At 48.1% G+C, this 23,472-nt stretch overlaps 1 protein-coding gene and 1 pseudogene across 4 annotated transcripts in view; both read left to right on the top strand.

Annotated features, from left to right (window-relative positions):
- LOC142575261 (uncharacterized) overlaps positions 1-23,472 on the top strand; it is a 118,839-nt gene that overhangs the window by 5,263 nt on the left and 90,104 nt on the right. Inside the window, exons 2-5 of one of the 4 annotated variants that reach the window (XM_075684465.1) lie at positions 1,525-1,655; positions 3,141-3,347; positions 6,828-7,082; positions 10,380-10,600. The exons of 2 other annotated variants lie outside the window; for them this stretch is intronic. In XM_075684465.1, coding sequence (XP_075540580.1) covers positions 1,525-1,655; positions 3,141-3,347; positions 6,828-7,082; positions 10,380-10,520 — 734 coding nt within the window. In that variant the 3' untranslated portion in view covers positions 10,521-10,600. Of the gene's footprint in view, positions 1-1,524; positions 1,656-3,140; positions 3,348-6,827; positions 7,083-10,379; positions 10,601-22,851; positions 22,983-23,472 lie in introns of those variants that run through there. One more of the 4 variants, XM_075684482.1, reaches the window with a different exon arrangement.
- Positions 17,695-17,874, top strand: LOC142567707 (U2 spliceosomal RNA; annotated as a pseudogene).

Raw genomic sequence — 23,472 nt, forward strand, 5'->3', positions numbered from 1 at the left:
TCCCCCCCTACCCAATGCTCCTCCGAGCCTGTAGGGTAAATGGAATAATTCAATAAATTATCTTATTGGTTACGTCCATGATGCGTAACGTCATACATTTCACGTGTTCTTCAAAACTCTTCTTTACTCAACTTTGCTACGAGTTTTAGCGCCCTCAGGCCACTTTACTTCACCTTCATTCGCTTTACTCCACCTTAGTCGCCTTACTCTAACTTCTTCTAACTTTAATTCACTTCACTCTATTTCACAGTGGGATTTCGCAGTCCGAACCGCAGCAGGTCCAGCGCTGGGAACGTGACGTCATCACTTGGTCAAGTGGGTTTCGGGATCATCGGACGTTAACGCCGGGCGCTCGCCGCATTTTCTGCTTCATGGGACATATGCTGTCGCATTCAAAAAAAAATATCCAGAAAGCTCGCCTTCGCGCATACCGTTCGCCGCAAGCTTTTCCCCGTAATGATTACGGGTGCATAAGATGCTGTTGCCGTCAAGAGGTAACTGTAGCATACGAAGCAGGGAGCGACGACACTACACTTTCATATGCGAAAGAGCCCACCGAGCAACTAATTTCATTTGTGTTGTGATATAGCGCTATGGAAAAGCCACGCACAGTTACGACGCCTGAAGAGCAGCGCGAGTACCATGAGCGACGAAAGGACCAGCAACATCAATATGCACAACGGCGTCGTGCTCAGGCTCGGCAGGACCCAGTTCAAGGCTACGTCGCATTGGTCTATCGAATCGGGTGGTACCACAGCTTCGCTGGCCAACCACTTTCACGGCGTGGATTGGAGCCCAATTTTTTTCGTATTTTGCGCAATTTCGTTTTTTATCGGCAAAGACAACTAGGCTAATTTTAGTACGAAAGAAATGCTTGTATCCGAGGTTATTTGAGGCGATCTACAACGTTATAATTGAGATGTTAGAGATTCAAGCAATAATGAAAGTTGGCCAAATAAAAACAATATTTAGTAATGAAAAAAAAATACTGCTAAGTACACGCAGCTACCGCTATTATGCAGTTGGTACAACTTTTCTGGCGCTCTTCGTGTACTTAAAAAGCTTGGTCCAAGTTAGCTGGGACGCCCGGTATACGCTGGTAAAATGCTGTTCTAATTTTACATGCCGAAACCACTGTTTGATTGGGGCACGCCGTAGTAGGGGACTCCCGAATTATTTTCACCATCAGGGGATCTTTAACGTGCCCCCAATGAATGGGACAAGGGTTCGACACGGTGGTACAATCGTAATTCGGGTACGATCATAAATCGCCTGATTATACCTGTAACAAGGTAGCCGTTGTCATATTGCCCCTTTGCTCTATAGCGTTCTGGACAGGGTTTGCTGTACTTGCCATCATATTCTTCGATTGTTAACCTACTTTGTATAGACTTTTGTATTTGGCCCCCCTTACACAATGGCTCTTAGGCATATAAGGTGTATGTAAATAAAATAAAAAAAATCAGGACCTTCATTAAAGTTTTGCATCCATCCATCGTACTCCAATTGTGTTCTTGTCTGCAGACGAGAAGGTCGACATGGAGGAACTTCTCGAGTTTTCCTTCGACCACATCGACAAGCTCGCAGAAAGTAGGGGAAAGACAATTGAAAGTCCTGAGAAGTGGCATCTCTGGGAATATGTACAGCAGATGAAGGTACGTGCGCATCAGCAGCGTGTACTCGAGCGTCAATCACCATTTATAATTACATTCACAACCACATTTATAATCACTGGTCATCTCCATCTATAGCGTAGACCACTATGTGCAATGGTTGCAGTTCCACCTTCAGCCTGGTTCAATTCCAGTTCCACCTTCAGCCTGGTTCAATTCCGAGTGCTTTACGGATGGTACACATTTATCCGTGAAGTCTCATTGAAAGGACAAAATGTCTGCCAGGTATGTTAACGCTGGCCCATGCAAGCAGTAAGTTTGTGAAAATGATTTAGTACACCTTTTCGCGCATTCTATTTGATATCAAGGTGGTCGATAGTGGCTCTAAGCGCCTTGCATGAGCTACTTCGAGTATCAGTTTGAACAGCTGCTATGGAAAGTTCTCGCCGAATGTAACACTATTTTCGATTTTTCTTTCTTTTTTGCATCCACGTAGTCGCAAATGGGCGCTTTATGATAAGTATGACCGTTCCTCATGAATAAATTTCATTCTTGAGTCTGTTTCGAAAACATTTTCGACGGTGATGCTCTTTGCGAGCACCGCAGGAAATAGACGGGTTCTCAAAACTAAGTGATGTGCCCCTGCAGGCACATGTCTGCAGACAACGTAATTTTTTTTATTTCTGGCGCGTCCGTCTAACCAGCATTTGGGTACTTGTAAAGCACATTAGGGCCGAACACTCGCCCTTTCATTGTATAGCACTCGACTACCTGCTGCATTTGCACGTTGCACAAGTTTTTTTTTTTTTTTTTCTGAGTGTTCGTAGTGCCCTTGGCTTTCAGTCATGTACTCGCGATTCTACACCTTGTTGATGCATACGCTTTCCCTTCGCTGCCTTTTTTTTTTTCGTTGCACTTTGATGGTGGAATTAGTGTGTTGCTGCAAGCTGATTGCCATCAGCTCTTCCTTCAGGTAGCTTTTAATTATTATTTGCCTACAAAAGCGACTGATCTGTCAGCGATTCCTTTCTGTAGCTCCACCCATCTTGTAAGACGAGGGGGATAAAGGTTCTGAAAGAGGTAAACAACCCTCTGCCAAACTAGTTCAGCGTTCTCCATTACCAACACTATACCAAAGAACTAAGCTCCAGCGATCGATTGTATCGCGAGAACTGAAGGACTTTTTCCCAAGTTTTCGTGATCGTTTCCAGTACTGCTAAAACTAAACATTTAGAAAGTACTTGCTGCCTGTTGTTGAACTTCATTTCTGTAATGGTTGGGGCGCTAGAAATGTACAGGAACTATGGGTGTACGAGTATAAATTTTGAAATATAAGAAAAAAAAAACTGATAGACGTTTTAAATATCGGAAAAAAATGTTTTATTTTTTTTTTTTGTAACTTCATACGTATCTTATGAAAACACCCTCGGTATCTAAGATGATACGTCGCAACTACGATGTGTCGGCTTGTTCTCGTAGCTCAGTCGCAAGCAGAGTGGCCGCTTTAATGTTCCTGCACCTTCACAGCGCGAACAGCCCTACTGGGTAACCAAGGAGGCTGTGCCCTGGGACGAAGTAGAAGCCAAGTATTCACTCCGCAGTCGGTCTCTGTCGTCCGACTCCTTGCACTGTAACCTGGAGCTCTCGGGGGTTGGCCTTGCCACGCCCCCACCGTTGCTGTACTCGCAGAGGAAACCACTACCAGCGACTTCTCGTGGGACAGCCACCAATGAGGCGAGTCTTTGCATAATTGTATCCGAACTAAGTGCCGACCACGGTATGCACCTGCAGGCCGCTAACTTAAGTCGACTCCTTCACTACGCAATTATCGCGGATTTTGGTGTCTGAATTAAGCAGTACCTCTCGCGCCTCAACTTTTCTTTTTCATTTCCCATCGATGTCGCTCTTCCCTCGACATTGCAAATACGCTCAATGAGGCTCCCTGGTCGACAAAAAGTTGTTTATAGAAATTATGAAAAATATGCAGGATTCGCGAGTCTGTTCGAATCGATCACTTTGCGAACAGATATTGTATGTTTACTGAAATACGATTACTTCTATGCAGTTCACCGTTCGTTACTCAATGCGCGTTGTGGTCTCATTTCGTTCGCTTAACCTTTCCTTTTCTCTGCACTACGGTGCTTTTGTTGCCGACTTCACTTCTTGCGTCTTGTTCTTGTGCATTCGGGCACCTGTTTTCCCGGTGTCGCGTACATTCTGCGGGATTTTCCAAGAATGCTCCCACGCCCATTTGCACATGCCAACATCCATATATACTTCCAGTGTTCGAAGTTTCTGTATTCTCGGCAAGGCATCAGCCGGCACAAACGCAGCTTCACTTTAAAAAAAGTTTAGCTTAACAACTACAATTTACTTATGCGCCCGTGCCCCAACATTCATGTCCGATAGGTTTCTGAGTATGGCCTCGTTTCTGAAGTTATCCAACGCTTTGTGCACATCGAGCCCTAGGATCGCGCGCAGTACCCCCGGCATTCCGGCATCCACAACGTCCTTTTTGAGCATCCACATGTCTTGCGTGGACACAGCTGGTCGAAATCCAGAGGGTAGGTGGGAATAATTGGTGTTCCTCTAGATGCTCGGCGAGGCGTGTTAAAACCACGTGCTCTAGTGCTTGGCCCAGGCATGACGTGAGACAGGGCGGATCGAGATTCTCCAGTTGCATTTTTCCAGGTTTTGGAATAAAGACTACGGCAGCCACTTTCCATGGCTATGGCAGTTCCCCGGTGCGCCACACTCGATTGAAGGGGCCGGTTACGCTCCTAATTGTCCGCTCATCGAGGTTGCGCAGGATTTTATTTGTCATGCCGTCCGGCTCCGCCTCCGAGGTGGTTTTTAAACCGGCGAGACCAGCTCTCGCCTCGGTTATGTCGGCATCTATGCTGTCATTCATTTCGCCGGTGTACTCTGCGTACGCCAGCTCATTTCTTTCTGCAATAAAATAGCGGCTGTTGAGCTCCTGTATGATCTCTTGCTCTGAGGCCGGATGCGCCCGAAGGAGCCGATTGACCTTTTTGCCGTTGCCCCTCTGCTGCTATCTGGATCGAGCAAATGTCTAAACAAGAACCAGGGGTTCTTCGAGCCGAGCTCGCCTTTCAGCCAGTTGCACAGCTGCATCTATTGAGCCGAATTTAACTCGCGCGAATACTCCAGTACTTCCGCCTCAGCCTGGGCCAGTGCTAGTTTAAGTGTGCGGTCGCGTTTGGTGCTTCATCCATTCTGCATAGTCTGCTGCTTTTCCCAGAGGCTGATCAGCTTAGAGTCGGGCCATCTTCCTCGGTGGGCGCCTCGATCGTGGCTTCTTGCGCATCCTGGAGCAGCTGCGCCGTCCACTCGTTTAGGTCTTTCTTCTTCGTTGCTGCCTGACGGTTGTGCTTGAATCTAAATTGGTCCCACTTGGTATGTTTGACGAGCAGTTTCTTCTTCTTATTATACCCCACTGCAGATATTCTAATGTTCAGGACATAATGATCACTGCCCAAATTCAGGCCTCTATTGAACACGTCGCTCCCTCCACTTGCCGGACGAAGGTCAGATCGGGAATGCTGTTTTGTGGCACGCTGTTCTCAATAAGTGTCGGCTGCGTGGGATTTGAGCAGGGTCAAGTCGTGGTTGTTGGCCCCATTTGCTATCGACATTCCCTTCTTAGTATTTCGCGGGTAGCCCCACATGGTATGGCTTGCATTAATGTCTCCCAGGACGACGAGCTGGACTTGTGCCGCCTCTTTCCTCACTTTTCTCATGATTGTGGGGAAAGTGATAGTATTGCACTTTGGCGGGCTATATATGTTTAGTATACACAGCCATTTATGCTTCCTGTTTTTGGGCATTAGCTGCACAAAGGTGTAGTGCAGATTTTCGATTTGCAAGTCTATTTGCATTGCGGTGATGTTTCGATGCACAGAAATGGCTGTTCTGGCAGTCGGTTTCTTGTTTGTAGAGAGCTCATTAAAGTAGGAATATCCCATTATTTCGATTGCGGATTCTGTTTCCTGTAGCGCGATAACATTTACCTTGGGGTCGAGGTCTGCCATTGCGAACTGCAGCGCTTCCCTCTTTTTGGCAAACTACCTGCAGTTGCACCAGTAATATCCGGCCTTGTTCCGCCATTCCCCTGCGGAATACCATGGCCCTGGCGTCGGGCGCATCTGTGGGGATACTGTGCCCGTCGTGAAGTCTTTCTGCGTGACTCGTAGCCATGTTCAGTGGTAGGAGCGAGGATTGCGGAGTCTCTATGTTGCTGCCTCAGGTGGATGGCGTGCTGATTTCGGTTTTAAGCAAGTCATGGGGGGGGGGGGGGAGGCTTTGAGTGTTGCTTGCCTTACACACTGTATTGTGTTGAATGTTTCTTCTAAGCTTTTCGCTAGACTTGTCATTGTTTGTTCTACTGCTTCGACTCTTTCTTCGAGGCTGTTCGCGGGTTGTGCAGTGCAGTCTATATCTTCCTTTAATTTCCTCTTAGCATTGCGTGCCTTATCCACCTCCATGCTCGCCTCTGCATTCCTGTGTACGGATCCATGCAGACGCGTGCTGCTCTGGCGCCATCTTGTAGTCATCGTCGCCGCATAGCCCGCCATGCGCTCCACTACAGATTTTGTTCTCATGCGTTCGCCATCCTTTCCGTTTCATACTTCCGCTGCACCCTCCTCGCGCTCTTTTCATATTCCGTCTTCCATCTCGCGCTGTGCTCGTTCGCTCGGTCAGGAGGTACAACGCCGACGCTCGCCGCAGGAACGGGCGCCTAAGAGCTGCGCTCTAAAATTTTGAATCTCTTTCACATCGTCGTGAGCGATGCTGTAAACGCTTCCTAATATGTTCCAGAATACCAGTGTTTATTGGTCGTTACCTTGCTTTAGTTAGTGCCGCTCCTTTAATTATATTTCGGATAGTATACACATGCTAGTTACAAAAATGCCCATGCGCACACACGGCGAGTCGGTCTTACCCCGTGCTCTTTCATACCTATTCCAGATGACAAGTCATTCTTTACTATTACTTCTACTCACTTTTCTGGGACTTACAAGGTTAACGAAATGTGCTCACAATGATGCTATGACGCTGCAACGTGCACTACAGAGCCATAGTTAAGTTAGCTGTGTCATTTAGTGACACGGCGAACCCCTCTACTTTTTAATTTCCTGTGCGATTCCTCCCAATATTTCGTTTCTTCAGCTAACGGCAACTTTTTCTTGGCAGAACTCGTCGCAGCCCCCGCACCAGCACAAATGCGAGCCGAACGAGCGCTTCACACTTTCCGAGCAGTGGGACTCTGGTTCACCGCACCGGGGTCATGTTGTTTCGGCAACACGTTTCAAGAAAAAGCAAGGCTGGCAGCGACTCCTGGGGAAGGTTTTTCATCAGAAACGCAAGGATCCTTCGAAAGACGACAGCAGTGGCGAGTTCGCCTCCTTCCTCGCTGGTGTCGCCAACTCCTCCAGCCCTTGTTCGGTGGTACGGTTGAGCGCTGTCGATCTCGCATATTTTTTCCCTATTTCTGTCCCTGCTACCCTTTCCTACCGTGCCACGTAGCCAACCAGAAATCCCTCTGGTTAACATGTCGGACTTGCTATAGATTCTGTCTCTCGTAATTTATCGTACCCCGTTGCTTTATGTGGTGTAAAGTATCTACGAGAACACCGCAAGCGCGCACTCGTGTGCTTTATAGCTTCATGCACATTGTCGAAATTGCAGTGTTTTGTAGCTCTCATTTGCACTGGCAGGCGATTCCGTCAGTGTTGGGTATTGCTGGTTGAACTGTTCCGCGTGACCTTGTGAACCCACAGGAATTTATTGGTAAAGAACGAGCGTTCCACTTGCTACGCGCATTTTACTCTGGTTTCCTGTGCCGCTATGTGCAAATGCGCCTGTCTGAAAATGGTGTCCCTTTGAGGGTGTTTGTGCGTGCACGTGGTTAACGGTCGCAGCCCGCGTTAGGCGAATGTCGCAGAGGTACGCATGGGTTTCTTTTCTACCCACAAGTGCGGATAAATAAAAAGCTGATCGTGCAGTCCTACTTATGGCATCTTATGTTGGGCACTTGCCTCTCTGTTGGCAGCCTCCTTTTCGTACGCATTGTATACGTACAGAACAGTCATTTCTGAGTTGAACAGCCTCATCGGTACTTCAATAACATTTCGTTCACTTCACAGCGGACAATTCTATACACCTTTTAAGCGCCGAACTGTGTTTGTGGCACTGCAACCAGATGAGACGTCAACTGCCTTTCCTTCTCGTATAAGTAAGATCAGACAATAAAACCATTCTACCTCTAAACCTCCCGAGCTCTGCAAGAATTACTTTCGAACCGTGCAGTTGCCGCCTTAAACTTTGCCCCTCCCCTCTGCAATGTACAACCGTACCTTGAGGGTATGATAAATAAAGGGCACGGCATTAATGGATTTCTCTGATTACCCACCGCAGTAGTGTCGTCGATTTAAGGCACTCCAGATGTAGAAGTCTAACTCCATCTGCTTTTGACGCGCTGGAATGTAATGACAAGAGTTGCGCAATTCTGCCTAAGGTAATTCCAGTAGGATGCGGAAGTTGCCGCTAATCAGAGGTTGGGGACTTCTCCTATTTGTAGGGGACGTCAATGTTGCGTTTATAATTCATATGCGTGATGAAGACATGGTGGGTGCAATAACAAAGCACACCACCCCTGGCAACAAAACCCTGAACCAGCGCATGTATAGTGTACCTGCCAGTGAAACTTAAGGATGTTGCTGCTTCATTGGCTGCTTCATTCTATGTAATGCAAGGTGTCATATAAGCATTGCGAAGGTGCCTTGCCAATTTTGATGTGCAACATGATGCGAAGTTGTTATTCTAATGCGATTACTTGTATATTATGGACGGCTTAGTGTAATCTCTTGTGTTCAGGGTGTTTGCAGCAAACACTAAAGAATCTTTAAAAGTTGCCTATGGCAAATATCGCATTTCTAGTTAATGAGCTGGTTTACTCGAAGCGGCGGACAATACTTGCACAGGAAATTGAGTCCCAAAATCGACTAATTAATGAAAATTCACTAAGTTTGCAACTAGGTACATTATGGCCCCTATTGCAGTTTACAAATTCTAGCCGTGGAGTTCGCAAGGCGGATCCACATGGAGCGAATTTTGAAGATGACACCAGTTTCGAGATATAAATTCCCGAACTTTGCGGATAAATGCATTGGCGTTCCAGTTAATTTGTTAAAGAAACGTCGTTTCATGCACTGAAGCACACAAGTAACTGGAACGCCAATGCATTTCTCCGTAAAGTTCGGGAATTTATATCTCGAGACTGGTGTCGTCCTCAGAATTCGCTCCAAATGGGTCCGCCTTGCGAAGTCCACTGCTAGAATTTTTAAAGTGCAATATGGGTCATAACATAATTAGCTAAGTTAATTAGTGAATTACCCGCCCTGGCTGCTCAGTGGCTATGGTGTTGGGCTGCTGAGCAGGAGGTCGCGGGATCGAATCCCGGCCACGGCGGCCGCATTTCGATGGGGGCGAAATGTAAAAACACCTGTGGTATTGGGATTTAGGGGCACGTTAAAGAACCCCAGGTGGTAGAAATTTCCGGAGTCCTCCACTGCGGCGTGCCTCATCATCAGAAAGTGTTTTTGGCACGTAAAACCCCACAATTTTTAATTAGTGAGTTCTTTTTAATTATAATTTTGCATTTAAATTTTTGTGCAAGTCGTGTCCGTCGCTTTGAGCAGACCGGCTCAAACACTAAAATTGAGCTATCTGCCACAGGGAACCTCTAAAACTTTTTAAAAGCGTTCACTGAAACGCCCTGTATTATAGATGGCTTATTGTAATGTCTTGTACGTTGTAGACGGCTGGGTAGAATTCGTGAAGGCGTTTTGTAGTTTCAGGCTTTTTTCTGTCTCCGTGCTCGCTCTGCTCCCTTTCGATCTTTCTTTTCTTTAATCTATAAAATGAACAGCTTCTTTCTTTGTGCGTTGGGTTTCTGCCATGCATATTAGAGAAGGAACATTCGGTGTCTCATGTACCAGTATCTGCAGTCAGAGGCACACAAATATTTTGCGGCGTGAGCAGCGACATCACACCTGCACTGCAGGTATTTAACACGCCAACGAGACCTCCTTTCCAGTCTTCGAAGTGATTCGGTGGTCACTCGTCAACTAAATTGATCGCGAGTGATGAGTGCCCACCATCATAGGGTTGCAGGTGAAAAAAATTACAGGGTCTCTTAACATCTCTCGTAAGAGGTGTACAGCGAAAGCCGACTCTTCCTCCTTTTATCATTCAACTCTTCCGCTTTCTTACCTTTCTTTTACTCATTACTGCTCACTACTAAGCGTTTCTAGTCATTTCTAATCAATTCTGGTCATTACAAGCCGTGATTAGACAGTGGTCATATCGGAGTCATTACAAGTAATTAGTAGTAATTATAAGTCATTACTAGCTATCGTTAGCCTTTACCAATCTGCTATAACGTTATCATTCACTGTCCCTATCAATCATTTTCAATTCTTTAATCTGGCTTCATATCGCGTGATGACATAAGCTTCACCATGAGCCTAGAAAGGCTTTCGCCTTAACTGCCTGCCAAACCACGCAATGGTGCGAATGGCCCCAGTAACCAGGCCTTTGGCGCGTTCGTAGCCTCCAGCTTCATAGGAAAGCCGCGCTGTCGCTGGTTCGGTCGCTTTAAATAATAGTTCTTTAATTTCCTTACGACTTCTAAGGCGTGCTGTTTCCTGATTAATGCCGTACTAATTGTCCTTTTCTTCTCAGGATCATGAAGAGCGATCACAGGCTCCACTCAAGGGCCCTGAGAAGAAACGCCCGACCGGATTCCTCCGACAGTCTCTGCGCAGGGTAGCCACGGCTACGCGGAAACGCGATTCGCATGACTTTGTCAAGACCGATGTTTAGGGCATGCTGTAAATATTTTATTTTAATTTATTTTAGTTTCGACGAATTTATCGCCTGCTCTGCGCGAATAAATAATTCCCCCACTACGTATAATGCCCTGTCTTTATTTCCATGCTAGAGACCTTCGTCAGATCTGGGAAGAAAAAAAATTGGCAGAGGCTTAGCTTGGCTAAGTCCAGCGGATTGCGAAAGCAATCTTCTGTTCAGGTTGTAGAGTTCCATACTGCTCATCGAACGTGTAGATGCAGTCTCGTCGCCAATTAAAGCATCCATAAGGCTTGCTGTCGAATGATCAGGTGTCGCCAAAGTCGCGTCAGCATTGAGAGCATGCATGACACTGTTGATACACCCAGATCAAGAGATGTTGAACGCATTCGCCTGGCTGCAGCACGCCGTTTAGGTAAACGTTGTTCCCGCACTTAATCCGTTTCTTCCACACGCCGCGGCTTCTTAGCTGCAGCACATCGTTACAGCTTCACCTTATACACATCATCCGACATACCGTGGAGGATTCGCTGGTACGACGGCGACGAGCCGAGTTGGGGGGGCCTCTTTTCCACAGCTGGCATGATGTCACACATAGGTCACGCTAAAGGTCAATGGTGGATTCTCCGGGACGACGGCCAAGAGCGGAAACCTCGAGCAGTATTGCTTTCGCAATAAAAGTCCGCCCTATGACATAGTGCTGGATGCAAGCGCATAATCGGCATAATGTTTGGGTAGGGGTTTATGAAAACTGGAAACTTTGAATGTGATATCGAACGTTATACCATTCAACTTTGTTGAGGTGATGGGTTTGTGCGGAACTGCTGTTTGTGATCTGCAGGCTATAACGTGCCTTAGCTTCCGGATTTTCCGCGTCAATTTTTAATGCGGACTGTGTTCCAGTTTTTGTGCTAAGGCGCTGTTTTATAAACAGTGGTATGCGCTCGTTCGCGGGATCGTCTTATGGAAGCTCAGATGGTGCATTGAAGAACTACCAGATGGTGTATTCTTTTTTTATTACAGGCTGGTAATTCCCGGCTATAGTTTTTTTACAGCAAAGCTGTATATGGAAAATGATCTCTCGGATCGCGCCTGCGCGTGTACAGACCATTTTACATACGTGGGCCGATCCCGGATATAGTGCAATACCGGGATGACGCGCGGTAGAGGTGAAGCAGGCGTTCACCGCTCCCTATACGTGGGCCGATCCCGGAGATAGTGCAGTGATGGGTCGCGACCCGCGGGGGAGGTGCAGTTCGGCATTAAGGGGCCCATTTACACAGCTTTTCGCTGGCCATTCTTCAGAGGCGAACGGCACCGAGTTTCCTTTGCTGTTTGGGGAGGGGAGGGGGGCAGAACATGATTTGCAGTAGTAGGCATCCGGTGCATGATAATAATCGCCTTTAGAAGTTTCACAAAAACTAACTTTTAATTGGCGTCCACGCTTTTGTTTTATTTGGTTGAGTGATCCATGCAGGTGGGCGCTTAAGGCGTAATCATCGGTTCTGAGCCTCGCAGCAGTTAAAAGATAGGCGTGTCGCAAGCTGCCACAAAATAAATTGGCAGTTTTGTACAGCATTGTATATTGGTCTGCGAGGAAGTGCGTGGAGGCTGATGCAAAAGTGGGGCTAGTGTTGACTCGTTTTAATGCGACAGCATTATACGCCCCATCATGCGACAATCTGGCATTGTTGTCGCCGGCGCGATCGAAGGATGGTGCCAAAAATGGCCGACGGCGCGAAAAGTAAAAATACGTCAAATGCTCGCAGCCTGACAGATTTCACGTCAATCCGAGCAAAGTCGTTTAATAGAATTACAAAGATTTTGTACATTTCTGTCTGGCTGGGAATCGAACCCGAGCCTCACGGGCACGAGACGAGTACGCTTCCCCGACGCCACGGTGGCTTTTTTTTTCTTTATTGCCGGATATTTCACGTAGCAAACACAAAGGGCATTATCTCTGGGGTTATAGTTGACTAAAGTTGTCTAGTGCGTGCGTACATCACGTCACTGCCTCCCATGTTTCGCACGCTCTTCGGATTTCATCGGTGCTGCGTCTACTGCGATGCACTCCGAAGCATCTACCTCAGTGGCATCTGTGGAACGTGGTCGCTCACGGAAGCACGCCGCCGAAGACAAAGCAAGGGAACAACAAAAGGTAATGCCGTGCAAGTTTACAACGTACACGACGACATACGGATGCATACTTAAGCGAAAACATTTCTCCAAAGCGACTACAATGCTTTCGCATTCCCTCACGTCCTAAGTGTCGCTTCCGTCAGCAGGCGTTTAGTGTGTTGCGACACCATGTGCCCGAGCACATGAGGGTTGGACCTTCCCGCGTGTAGCCGTGCGCGGCTTATCCGTGTCTGGGGAAAGAGGATCCTGGGGTTGAGCTGATTTCGGCTGTTTTAACCTTTCAGGCCACCGGGCGGAAGCACCACACCTCTTCCGCCTCTGCTTCATATAGACGGCAGCCCCAGGCTGAACACCTGGAGGAAACCGGCAGTCGCCTTTTCTTGTCCTCCTCTTTAATCTATCTTTCTATCTCGTCTTTTCGTCTGTCCTAACTTCTATTTCTTTCTCACTTCAGAGTTTCCGGACGGCAAGGATTAACGTTGTGTGGGTAGCCAATCTTGGGTATACCATATTTGGTTATAGCAGTGACATGCAGTTGGCGTTTGCATGAGCCGTTTTTCTAGGACCTGCTTGGACTTGTTCTCGGTAGTGTTCTTCCTGCGCTTCTTTCCTGCGCGAGTCCATTTCATGTGGTTGCTTGTTTGTCAAGGAAAGAAGAATTCTATCTCACAGGCGTATACCTGTGAGATACACCTTCTTTTATTTCTCTTTTGCGGGATTGCGCGTTTTTATGGCGAACGTTGGGCAGCATTCACATTTACACTAGTAAACGTACCCCCCTCCCCCCCTTGCCTTATTTGCCCTGAAAGTTACCTTGGGTTGCCCCCCCTCCCCGAAAAAAATCCTGCGTACGTGCTTGCTAGCCGGCCGGACACGCCTGCCTCGCGGGTGACAGGAGAGGGCACGCTTCTGGCCCGCGTTCCTCGCTCGCGCACCCGAGACTGAACCCCGCTCGCCGGCTCACCCTTGCAAACTTTCACTCGCACATGCAGCGAACTGCGCGCGGCGACGTTTTTATCGCACTGGGACTTTATACGGAATCTCACGGCGACGGCTGAAATGCACCTCCAGTGTCCATATAGTTCCAATCGTAAGAAAAAGAAATAGCGAATAATGCCAAACTTCGAAAACGCATGCATACTCAGTACAAAGTAAGCATAAATGAAATGAAATAGAAATAAATAAAAACGAAAGCTAATGAAAGCCCTCGAGAGCCGTTGGTGGCTCTTCTCCTTGCCCTCTGCTTTCGCTATCGCGTGTGATAGCTTTGCCGGAGCTCAAAATACTCTGCCGGGAAAGGTCCAGAGCAGGTTTAGAATGCTGGGTGCCATACGTATCCGCGCTAAAGTGACTGCATTTAACCTTGATCGCAGGAATTTGACTGTCGTTGTGGCGGCAGCCCCACATCTGTCTCGTTATCGTCACTGGTCTAATTCGTTGACATTTCGATATTTCCCTAAAGCCAGACAAGCGTTTGTTTCCTTATACGTAAGGCGCTCCCATCTCCGCAGCACATATAAAAATGACTTCATCGCCTCTCTCAAACTGTTGCGCGAGTGTCAGAATCTGTTCACGAACTGTTCGACAGCGTAGCAGAGCGCTTGCTCCAAATAGCTGAGCGAGATGCGGCCACCACGCAGCCCGCGCGAGGTCTGCGAACAATGGGCGGTGCCGCACACCATCAATTTTTTCTGCGTGAGCAAGTGGCCAAAGGCGAGGACAGATGCGTCGAAGAGCAAGAAGACTCCGCAGCGGTGGGTGTGTTTGTTGACAACCAGCACTGCTGTTGCTGCGCGCCCACACCAACTAAATTGCTCACGGGCTGCAGCAAAATTTCCAATCCCCCCAAAAAAGTCAGGGCTTCAAAGTCGTAAACCATTCCACTCTGGAAAGGGCAATGACCAGCGAAGCTCTTTAGCAAACGACACAGAGGCGGCACAGAATTTCGAACAAAGGCACGAACTCGCTTACTGTGATTTTTCTCTACATTCGCGGGGACGATGTCACTGCCACCCCGAGCAGCCGGAGGAAACTAGATACACGAGACGAGAAACATCCCGAAGCGGTGGGTGTCTTTGCGGCCGCCCGCTGGTGCTGCTGCTCGCCCGCGTCAGCAAACTTCAGACGGGCGGCAGCAAAACTTCGAAAGCCAAAAAAATATTGCGAGAACTAAAAAATCGGCGGATTCCATGCACTGTCGGAAACGAACTACATATATTTGCGATCTGCACCACGTTTCGTGCGTACCGAAGACGCCCCTGCTCCGCGCGATGCTTCTTTCGGGCTTGAGTGTCCTCGACATTGAACGCGTGCTTTGGAGCCATTTTGCGGGCGCGTTTACGAGCTCTTTCTGCACACGTGACCAGCACGCTGTTGAGACGCCAGCTCCAAGTGCTCTCTTCAGGCTATGGGCGATTGTAATGTTTACACTATCACAGCCCAGCACGTGACCTCCACAGCCCAGCACCTGCATTTTCGTCGCATAGGAAGGCAAGCGCAGCACGGGCCCTAGACACAAACTGCGAAACGCTACCGCGGCGGTGCCGGCCGGGATGCGTAAGACCCCTGAATAAAACTAAAGGGTGCGACATACTTTCATCTTGTCGCCGCTGCTTCGGCGAGGAGCATGGTAGGAGGCAGGAGAGAAGATTTGTGCCTCCACATTGGTTCAGCGCAGTCACGTGGTATATTTCGCGCCCTTTACTCTGTTTTTCTTCTTTTACGCGTGTCGGCGTACTCGCCGCTTTGACAGACATGACAGTTGGCCTTCGACTTGCCGCGGACAGGCCTTAGCAAGAGATTTCACAGGTTTTGGCTAAGTTTTGGGGCTACCCGTGTCAGTAAAGTACTATGTTTCTGTTTTCTTTTATGTTAGGGATTGATTTTAAGGGTACTGAAGATGCAAACGGTGTACGAAAGCAGCTATTTAAATGCGTAAGCATTTTTATGCTTACCCAACGAGAAAGTCATCCGTCCGTCAGCCCGAGATAGCGCCCGCAGCAACGGGCGAATTCACCTTCCTGCTGACTCCCGCTTCGACGCCAACGAAGCAGCGAGAACAGAGCGCTCACGGAGCTCTCAGCACACGCCGCAGTCGGACACTTTCGCAGATCGCTTTCATGATACGAGCCCGAGCGTCTCTCTTCAACGTTAAGCGGCAAGAACACAGCGCGCGAAGCTAACAGTTGTTCGCACTCTTCTTCGGCATTGCAGATCGCTTTCAAGCCAGTACGGTCCGCGCGGCGGTGGCTACGAAGCCACAACCTGAGTAGCTTTGCTCACGGTTCATAATGGTTGGACGCGGATGGATAAGGCGCTAAAGAGCGATAACGGCCTGTAATGATCGGAACGCTATCAACACGCCTGGCACCGCCACCTGCAGTTGTCTGCTTGCGTCATCAATGCTCCTTGCGCCGCTATCCACACCAGTTCGTATCGCCGCAGCGCTGTCGTTTGTACTGGCCGGATGAAGTTTCATAACATTGATAATGATACCAGGCTTCGTGGAGATGAGCAAGTAAGTGGCACAACGCTTACACATACTTAGACAACTCCCAGAAGAGTTTCTGCGAGATTTTTTTCTTCGTTCGCGGGGTGTGGAGCTCAGGCATGGGTATAAGCTTATGCACTGGTGCTATTCTCGGTGTTCGTTCAGGTTCTTTTTTCCTCCTTGTGCCATCGTCACCGAGTTTATGAAGCTGTAGATTGCGTAGGCTGTGTGCTGTCGTATATCGTGCTAAAAACGCAACACGCGTTGTACATTGTTGTACCACTCAGTGTGAGTAGCTTTGTCAGTTCATGCTTTTGTTAGGCGCTGCAAATATATTTTGCGCGAGCACCAGCTGTTCAATATACCAAGTGTAAATGATTCTGACTATTGTGAGTAGGGTTTCTACCACCCGCCGTGGTTGCTCAGTGGCTATGGTGTTAGGCTGCTGAGCACGAGGTCGCGGGATCGAATCCCGGCCACGGCGGCCGGATTTCGATGGGGGCGAAATGCGAAAACACCAGTGTACTTAGATTTAGGTGCACGTTAATGAACCCCAGGTGTTCGAAATTTCCGGAGTCCTCCAATACGGCGTGCCTCATAATCAGAAAGTGGTTTTGGCACGTAAAACCCCATAATTTAATTTTTTTAAGGCTTTCTACCCTTCGCCGTCTCGGCAGAATAAAGTGGTGCACGAGTTTGTGGGCTCGTATTAACTTCGAAACTCCGCAAAGAAAAGGAAGAAGGTGCTCATTAATGGATATCATTTATATGTGTAACTTTCGTCCTTGGATACGCTTTGGTTACAAATTAATTACAGGTTCCACTGTGATGGTTGCGGTTGACAGCCAACGGTACCAGATTGTCATAAAGTCGTAGGACCTGTGTCACTGCATATAGAGATGCAAGCGTCATGACGAAACGACGAGAATAGAAGCTCCGCGTTAATAGCGGAATAAAACTGTTGCTGTAGTGTCAGAATATGTTCACGAAGCGTTGGATAGCACTCAAGAGCGCGTGCTCCAAATAGCTGAGCGAGATGCGGCCACCACGCGGATACGCGAGGTGGTCTGCGAACAATGCGCGGTACCGCACACCATTAATTTTGTTGCGTGAGCAAGTGGCCAAAGGCGCGAGCAGATGCGTCGATGAGTGAGAAGAAGACTCCGCAGCGGTGGGTGTGTTGGTTGACACCTACTGCTGCTGCTGCGCGCCCGCACCAACTAAGTTGTTCACGGGCGGCAGCAAAATCTGCAAAGCCAAAAAATAGTCAGAGCATAATAAATCGTAATCCATTCCACTGTGTCAAGGTCAATGACCATCGAAGCTGTTTAGCACACGACACAGAGGCGCCATAGAATTTTGAACAAGTGTACAATCGCGCTTGCCGTGATTTTTCTCTACATTCGCGTGCACAACGTCACCGCAGCCCCAAGGAGCCGGAGGAAACTAGACACACGGGACGTTTCGAAGGGACCGCCACCACAGGACAGCCGAAGGACAGGGAAGTAGATACGCAAGCGCTTGGAACGACGACGAAGAGAGGGCGGTGCGAACGTACAGATGGTTGATGCGGATCAAAGTTTAGTATCTGTTCTTATCAGCTTAATATCTCATAGTGGTTTTATTTGGTCCCAAGATGTTAAGTTCATTTTTGCAAGTTGGCGGAGTTCTTGAATCCTGCTTCACCTCCGCCGCGGGTCGGCTCGTTATTGCACCCTCTCCGGGATCGGCCGATGGTTTTTGCACCCGCAGAAAAAAAAAAAAAAAAATGCACGCTACCGTAGCCATAAACATGCTTCACTGTAAGGATTTGGCGGACTGTGGGAATCGAGGTAAGCTAAGCTTTGTATGCTGTTTGCTTTGATTAACGTGGCAGAAATGTTAAACGTTACTTGAATTATGGGGCTGTACGTAAATAAATTAATTTTATAATTGTATGTACACATTTTATACATACATTCGCAAACTGCAACACATTTCGCTGCGTAGCGAACAGGCTCCTGCTCCGCGCGACGCTTCTGTCGTGCCTGGGTGTCCTCGACACTGAATGCACATTATGGAGCCACTTTGCTGGCGCGTTTTTACTTGCTCCTTCTGCACACGTGGCCAGCACGCTGCTCAGAAGCCAGCTCCAAGCGCTGTTCAGGCTATGGACGATTGTAATGTTCACACTATCACGCCGCAGCAAGCGACCTCCACAGTCCGGCATCTGCATTTTTGTCGCATAGGTAAGCAAGCACGTGCCATACGCGAAAGCTACGAAAAACTACCGCGGCGGCACCGGCCTGGGTGGATGGATGGCTGTTATCAGCGTCCCCTTGGGAACTGGGCGGTGGGTTGCGCCACCGCGCTCTTGTTAATGTATTGCCTAATGCCCTACCTATATTAAATCAAAATAGTCAAAATTTCAGGAGTCCTCCACTACGGCGTGCCTCATAATCAGAAAGTGGTCTTGGCACGTAAAACCCCACAATTTAATTTTTTGAACTTGCTCGCATCTTATCGTTAGTTTTACGTTCTAGTCAAACTTTCAGTAATACAGATTGTATGCGCGGCACGAATTGTGTAGTATGCTTTCTGGTAGGTGCGTTGTCACCAGCGATTTTGTTGGAAAGTTCGACGTGTCATGTGTAAACGCCGACGCGCTCGACCCCCCCCCCCCCCCCCCCTCCCAGATCACATTTTCGACGATCGCCAACTGTCCTCGCCGCTATCGTCGTGCTTCACTTTTGCTTGTTCTTTGATGGGAACACGTTCGCGCAATAGTTACTTTCGCGATTCAGTCTCTACAAAGTGACATTATTATCGCAAATCTCACCATTATGAAGCGTTGACATGACATCCGGCGTACACCAATTCGCTCAGTTGTCCTTATCTTGCGATGGTTAAGGTTTAAGGCGCCGAGTAAGCTTTATTGGCCTCGCATTTAGACTTATCTTGCATCTACTGCCCTGCACGTGGTTTCATTTCACAACGCGTAGAAGCGTATAATCCACGGGCATGGCAACCGTCTCCTGTCTGTGGATACCTAAAGTGTCTCGCGGCTAAAGAAACGAGGAAAGGGTGAGGAGGAAGTACGTCACGTCTATTTATCACTGCCCTTCCTGGCGCTCACGATGTCTTTTCTTTTGTCTTTCAAGTGTAATTCCATTTAATTTTATTGTGCACCTTGATAATTTTCGTTTGAACAAGACCAGGTGAAATACGTGTTTGGGATCCCGTAGATATTTGCGTACGTCCTGTCACAACGATGAGTTTTGTTCACTATGGCAAAACTGTGATCGACGTACAAGATATAGGGCTTGACACCCGTATGGCTGGCGTATATGGCTTCGGCATCAACGAAGACCTTTTACTGTCCGCCTTAGGACTGAGAGGCTCGTGGTTTGATCGTGCAGTTAGTGCGTGCGTGTAAAATTTCATGGTCATTTTAAGCGCAACTGCGCCCTGCACTCCGCAATGGAGAAACTGGTGCTACATATTTGCATGAAATGCCAAGCGTCAATCGGCGCGTTCGATTCGTTCCGTATACACACGCACCGTGGAACCTGCCATGTGCCTCTTGCCTTTCCAGGTTCGGAGAAGGTACTTCGTGAAGGAGAGCGCTGATAGCGGTTCATACGAAGCTGCCACGTTTATGCCAAGCTTCACGCCGTGGATGGCTCTGGCAGGAACATTAGCAGCCGACCACGCTAACAGAGAATCCCTAATTTCAAACCGCACCACGTGGCATCGTGCACCTTGCACAGGCCAGATGACGCTGCCGCCCTTTCGTTCATTACCCCTGAGTCGCCGACGCTGGCCACAAGCTAAATAAAGTGACTCATTTATAACCCACGACACGCATGCTTTCTCATTCCTGTGATTGTTGCGCATCGGTCATTGTGGAGCTCCGGCAGTTAGCGCTACTGCATCCCTATCGCCGGCATGCCGACTCATGCGAAGTCCGTCTACTTGGACTTTTTCGTATCTGCCCCTGTCGCCTTGTGAAATGCGATCGGAGGTGTTACAGACGTCTAATTACGCATCCTTTCTATTTCGCCCCCCTCCCTCCCCCCACCCGTTCGCCACACCCTGTTTTGGTGCGACTGTCAACTGCGGAAAGCTTCAGCACAAGGTGTATACCGAGTGTCCCAGCTATATTAGAATAAGATTTTTCAAAAAAATTAAAATGGCACTCTGGGATATCGTACCAAGTGCATGTTAGCGGTAGTCGTGTGTACTTTACAACCATTGTTTTATCACTAATATGTTGTCTTCATTTGGCCACTTATAAATTTGCAGAGCGCCTTAAATAACCTGGGATTGAAGTATATATCTTGTTCGTGCTGAAAGTTCCCTGGTTTTCGCCAAACCTCCTAAATATATCAACACCACGTGATGTGGTGCTTGCGCAACTGCTGTTGTACTGCGTGCAATTGAGGAACAAGCACCACCGCAGTTTGACTGTGCAAACTTACGCTCTCGCGTTTGGATGAGTTCACCCGACGTAAGAACTTATCAGGTCATTTTTACCCAAGGCGCACATTACTGTAGCAGTAGTCGCCTTCCATAGATATCACGAGCCCCGCTCTTCCTTCGTTGCGCTAGAATAAAAAGCAGTTTCCTTCTCTTTCGCAGTCTTGGACGCTTTATCGCATCGTCAGCGCTCGGCCAGAGGCATGAGTTTCCTCTGTTAGGTGACTAGAGCGGGGGGGCCCCGAGGCCCACAACCAGCGTAGCCCTGTCAACCCTGTCCATTCCCCGTGACCGCAGTCTAGCTGTGGCCGTGCTTATTCACCCATTACACACTTGAGCGCAGCAAATGGCAGTTGCGCAAGCGCCCCATCGCGTGATTTTTTTTTTTTTTTTTTTTTACAGCGGAGCTTGGATCCCGGGATTTCGTCTCCAAAAACTCGACCAATCACAGCGGGAGGCGCGCGCAGTGTTCTCCGCGCCAGTGGCGGCGCCGGCCTGAGGGGGGAAGAAAAAAATTGTCTCGTATATTCAAGGCAGACTCGTATATTCAAGGAGCAAAAGCCCTGAGCATTTCTCACGCCCGCTCTTGCTTGCGCCTGCGCACAAACGGCTGGTGGTCCCTTAAATTAACGTCTCGTCGCGCGCTCCTAGCTGATGGCTTTCTGTCTCGCCTAGACTCTCTTCATTTCCCTTTGCATAGCTGCGCCGAGTTTTGAGCGGTCGCCGGGCACGGTTGGAACTCGAGCTTAAACAGCTCCGCTTTTAGAAGCTAGTCACTTAAATATGCTTGCATGATTTGAACGCGAAAGCATCGTGACAAATCGCAATGTATAAATTCATTTGTTTTCTTTTTGCCTTAATTATTGTCATTTCCTCCCCCCCTACCCAATGCTCCTCCGAGCCTGTAGGATAAATTGAATAATTCAATAAATGATCTCTCTAATTAATCGGTTACGTCCATGATGCGTGAGGTTATACATTTCACGTGTTCTTCAAAACTCTTCTTTACTCAACTTTGCTACGAGTTTTAGCGCCTTCAGACCACTTTACTTCACCTTCATTCGCTTTACTCCACCTAAGTCGCCTCACTCTAACTTGTTCTAACTATAATTCACTTCTCTATTTCACCGTGGGATTTCGCAGTGCGAACCGCAGCAGGTCCAGCGCTGGGAACGTGACGTCATCACGTTTGCAAGTGGGTTTCGGGATCATCGGATGTTAATGCCGGGCGCTCGCCGCATTTTCTGCTTCATGGGACATATGCTCTAGCATTCAAAAAAAAATTATCTAGAAAGCTCGCCTTCGCGCATACCGTTCGCCGCAAGCCTTTCCCCGTAATGATTACGGCTGCATAAGCTGCCGTTGCCGGCAAGAGGTAACTGTAGCATACGAAGCAGGGAGCGACGTCACTACACTTTCATATGTGAAAGAGCCCACCGAGCAACTAATTTCATTTGTGTTGTGATACAGCGCTATGGGAAAAGCCACGCACAGTTACGACGCCTGAAGAGCGGCGCGAGTACCATGAGCGACGAAAGGAACAGCGACATCAATATGCACAACGGCGTCGTGCTCAGGCTCGGCAGGACCCAGTTCAAGGCTACGTGCTTGTATCCAAGGTTATTTGAGGCGATCTACAACGTTATAATTGAGATGTTAGAGATTCAAGCAATAATTAAAGTTGGCCAAATAAAAACAATATTTAGTGACGAAAAAAAATACTGCTAAGTACTCGCAGCTACCGCTGTTATGAAGTTGGTACAACTTCTCTGGCGCTGTTCGTTTATTTAAAAAGCTTGGTCCAAGTTAGCTGGGACGCCCGGTATACGCTGGTACAATTCTGTTCTAAATTTACGTGCCGAAAGCACGTTTTGATTGAGGCACGCCGTAGTAGGAGACTCCCGAGTTATTTTGACCACAAGGGGATCTTTAACGCGCCCCTAATGAATGGGACATGGGTTGGACACGCTGGTACAATCGTAATTCGGGTACTATCATAAATAGCCTGATTATACCTGTAACAAGGCAGCCGTTGTCATATTGCCCCTTGTTTACTCTATAGCGTTCTGGACAGGGTTTGCTGTACTTGCCGTCATATTCTTCGATTGTTAACATACTTTGTATAGACTTTTGTATTTGGCCCCCATTACACAATGGCTCTTAGGCATATAAGGTATGTGTAAATAAAAGGAAGAAACAGGACCTGCATTAAAGTTTTGCATCCATCGTACTCAAACTGTGTTCATTGCTTGTCTGCAGACGAGAAGGTCGACATGGAGGAGCTTCTCGAGTTTTCCTTCGACCACATCGACAAGCTCGCAGAACGTAGGGGAAAGACAATCGCAAGCCCTGAGAAGTGGCATCTCTGGGAATATGTGCAGCAGATGAAGGTACGTGCGCATCAGTAGCGTGTACTCGAGCGTCCATCACCATTTGTAATTACATTCACAACCACATTTATAATCGCTGGTCATCGCCATCTATAGCGTAGACCGCTATGTGCAATGGTTGTCGTTCCACCTTAAGCCTGGTTCAATTCCGAGTGCTTTACGGATGGTACACATTTATCCGTGAAGTCTCATTGAAAGGAAAAAATGTCTGCCAGGTATGTTAACGCTGGCCCATGCAAGCAGTAGGTTTGTGAAAATGATTTAGTATACCTTTTCGCGCGTTCTATTTGATATCAAGGTGGTCGATAGTGGCTCTATGCGCCTTGCATGAGCTACTTCGAGTATCAGTTTGAACAGCTGCTATGGAAAGTTCTCGCCGAATGTAACACCATTTTCGATTTTTCTTTCTTTTTTGCATCCACGTAGTCGCAAATGGGCGCTTTATGATAAGTATGGCCGTTCCTCATGAATAAATTTCATTCTTGAGTCT

The sequence above is a fragment of the Dermacentor variabilis genome, chromosome 1, assembly GCF_050947875.1.
Source record: "Dermacentor variabilis isolate Ectoservices chromosome 1, ASM5094787v1, whole genome shotgun sequence".
In the NCBI taxonomy this organism is placed as follows: domain Eukaryota; kingdom Metazoa; phylum Arthropoda; class Arachnida; order Ixodida; family Ixodidae; genus Dermacentor; species Dermacentor variabilis.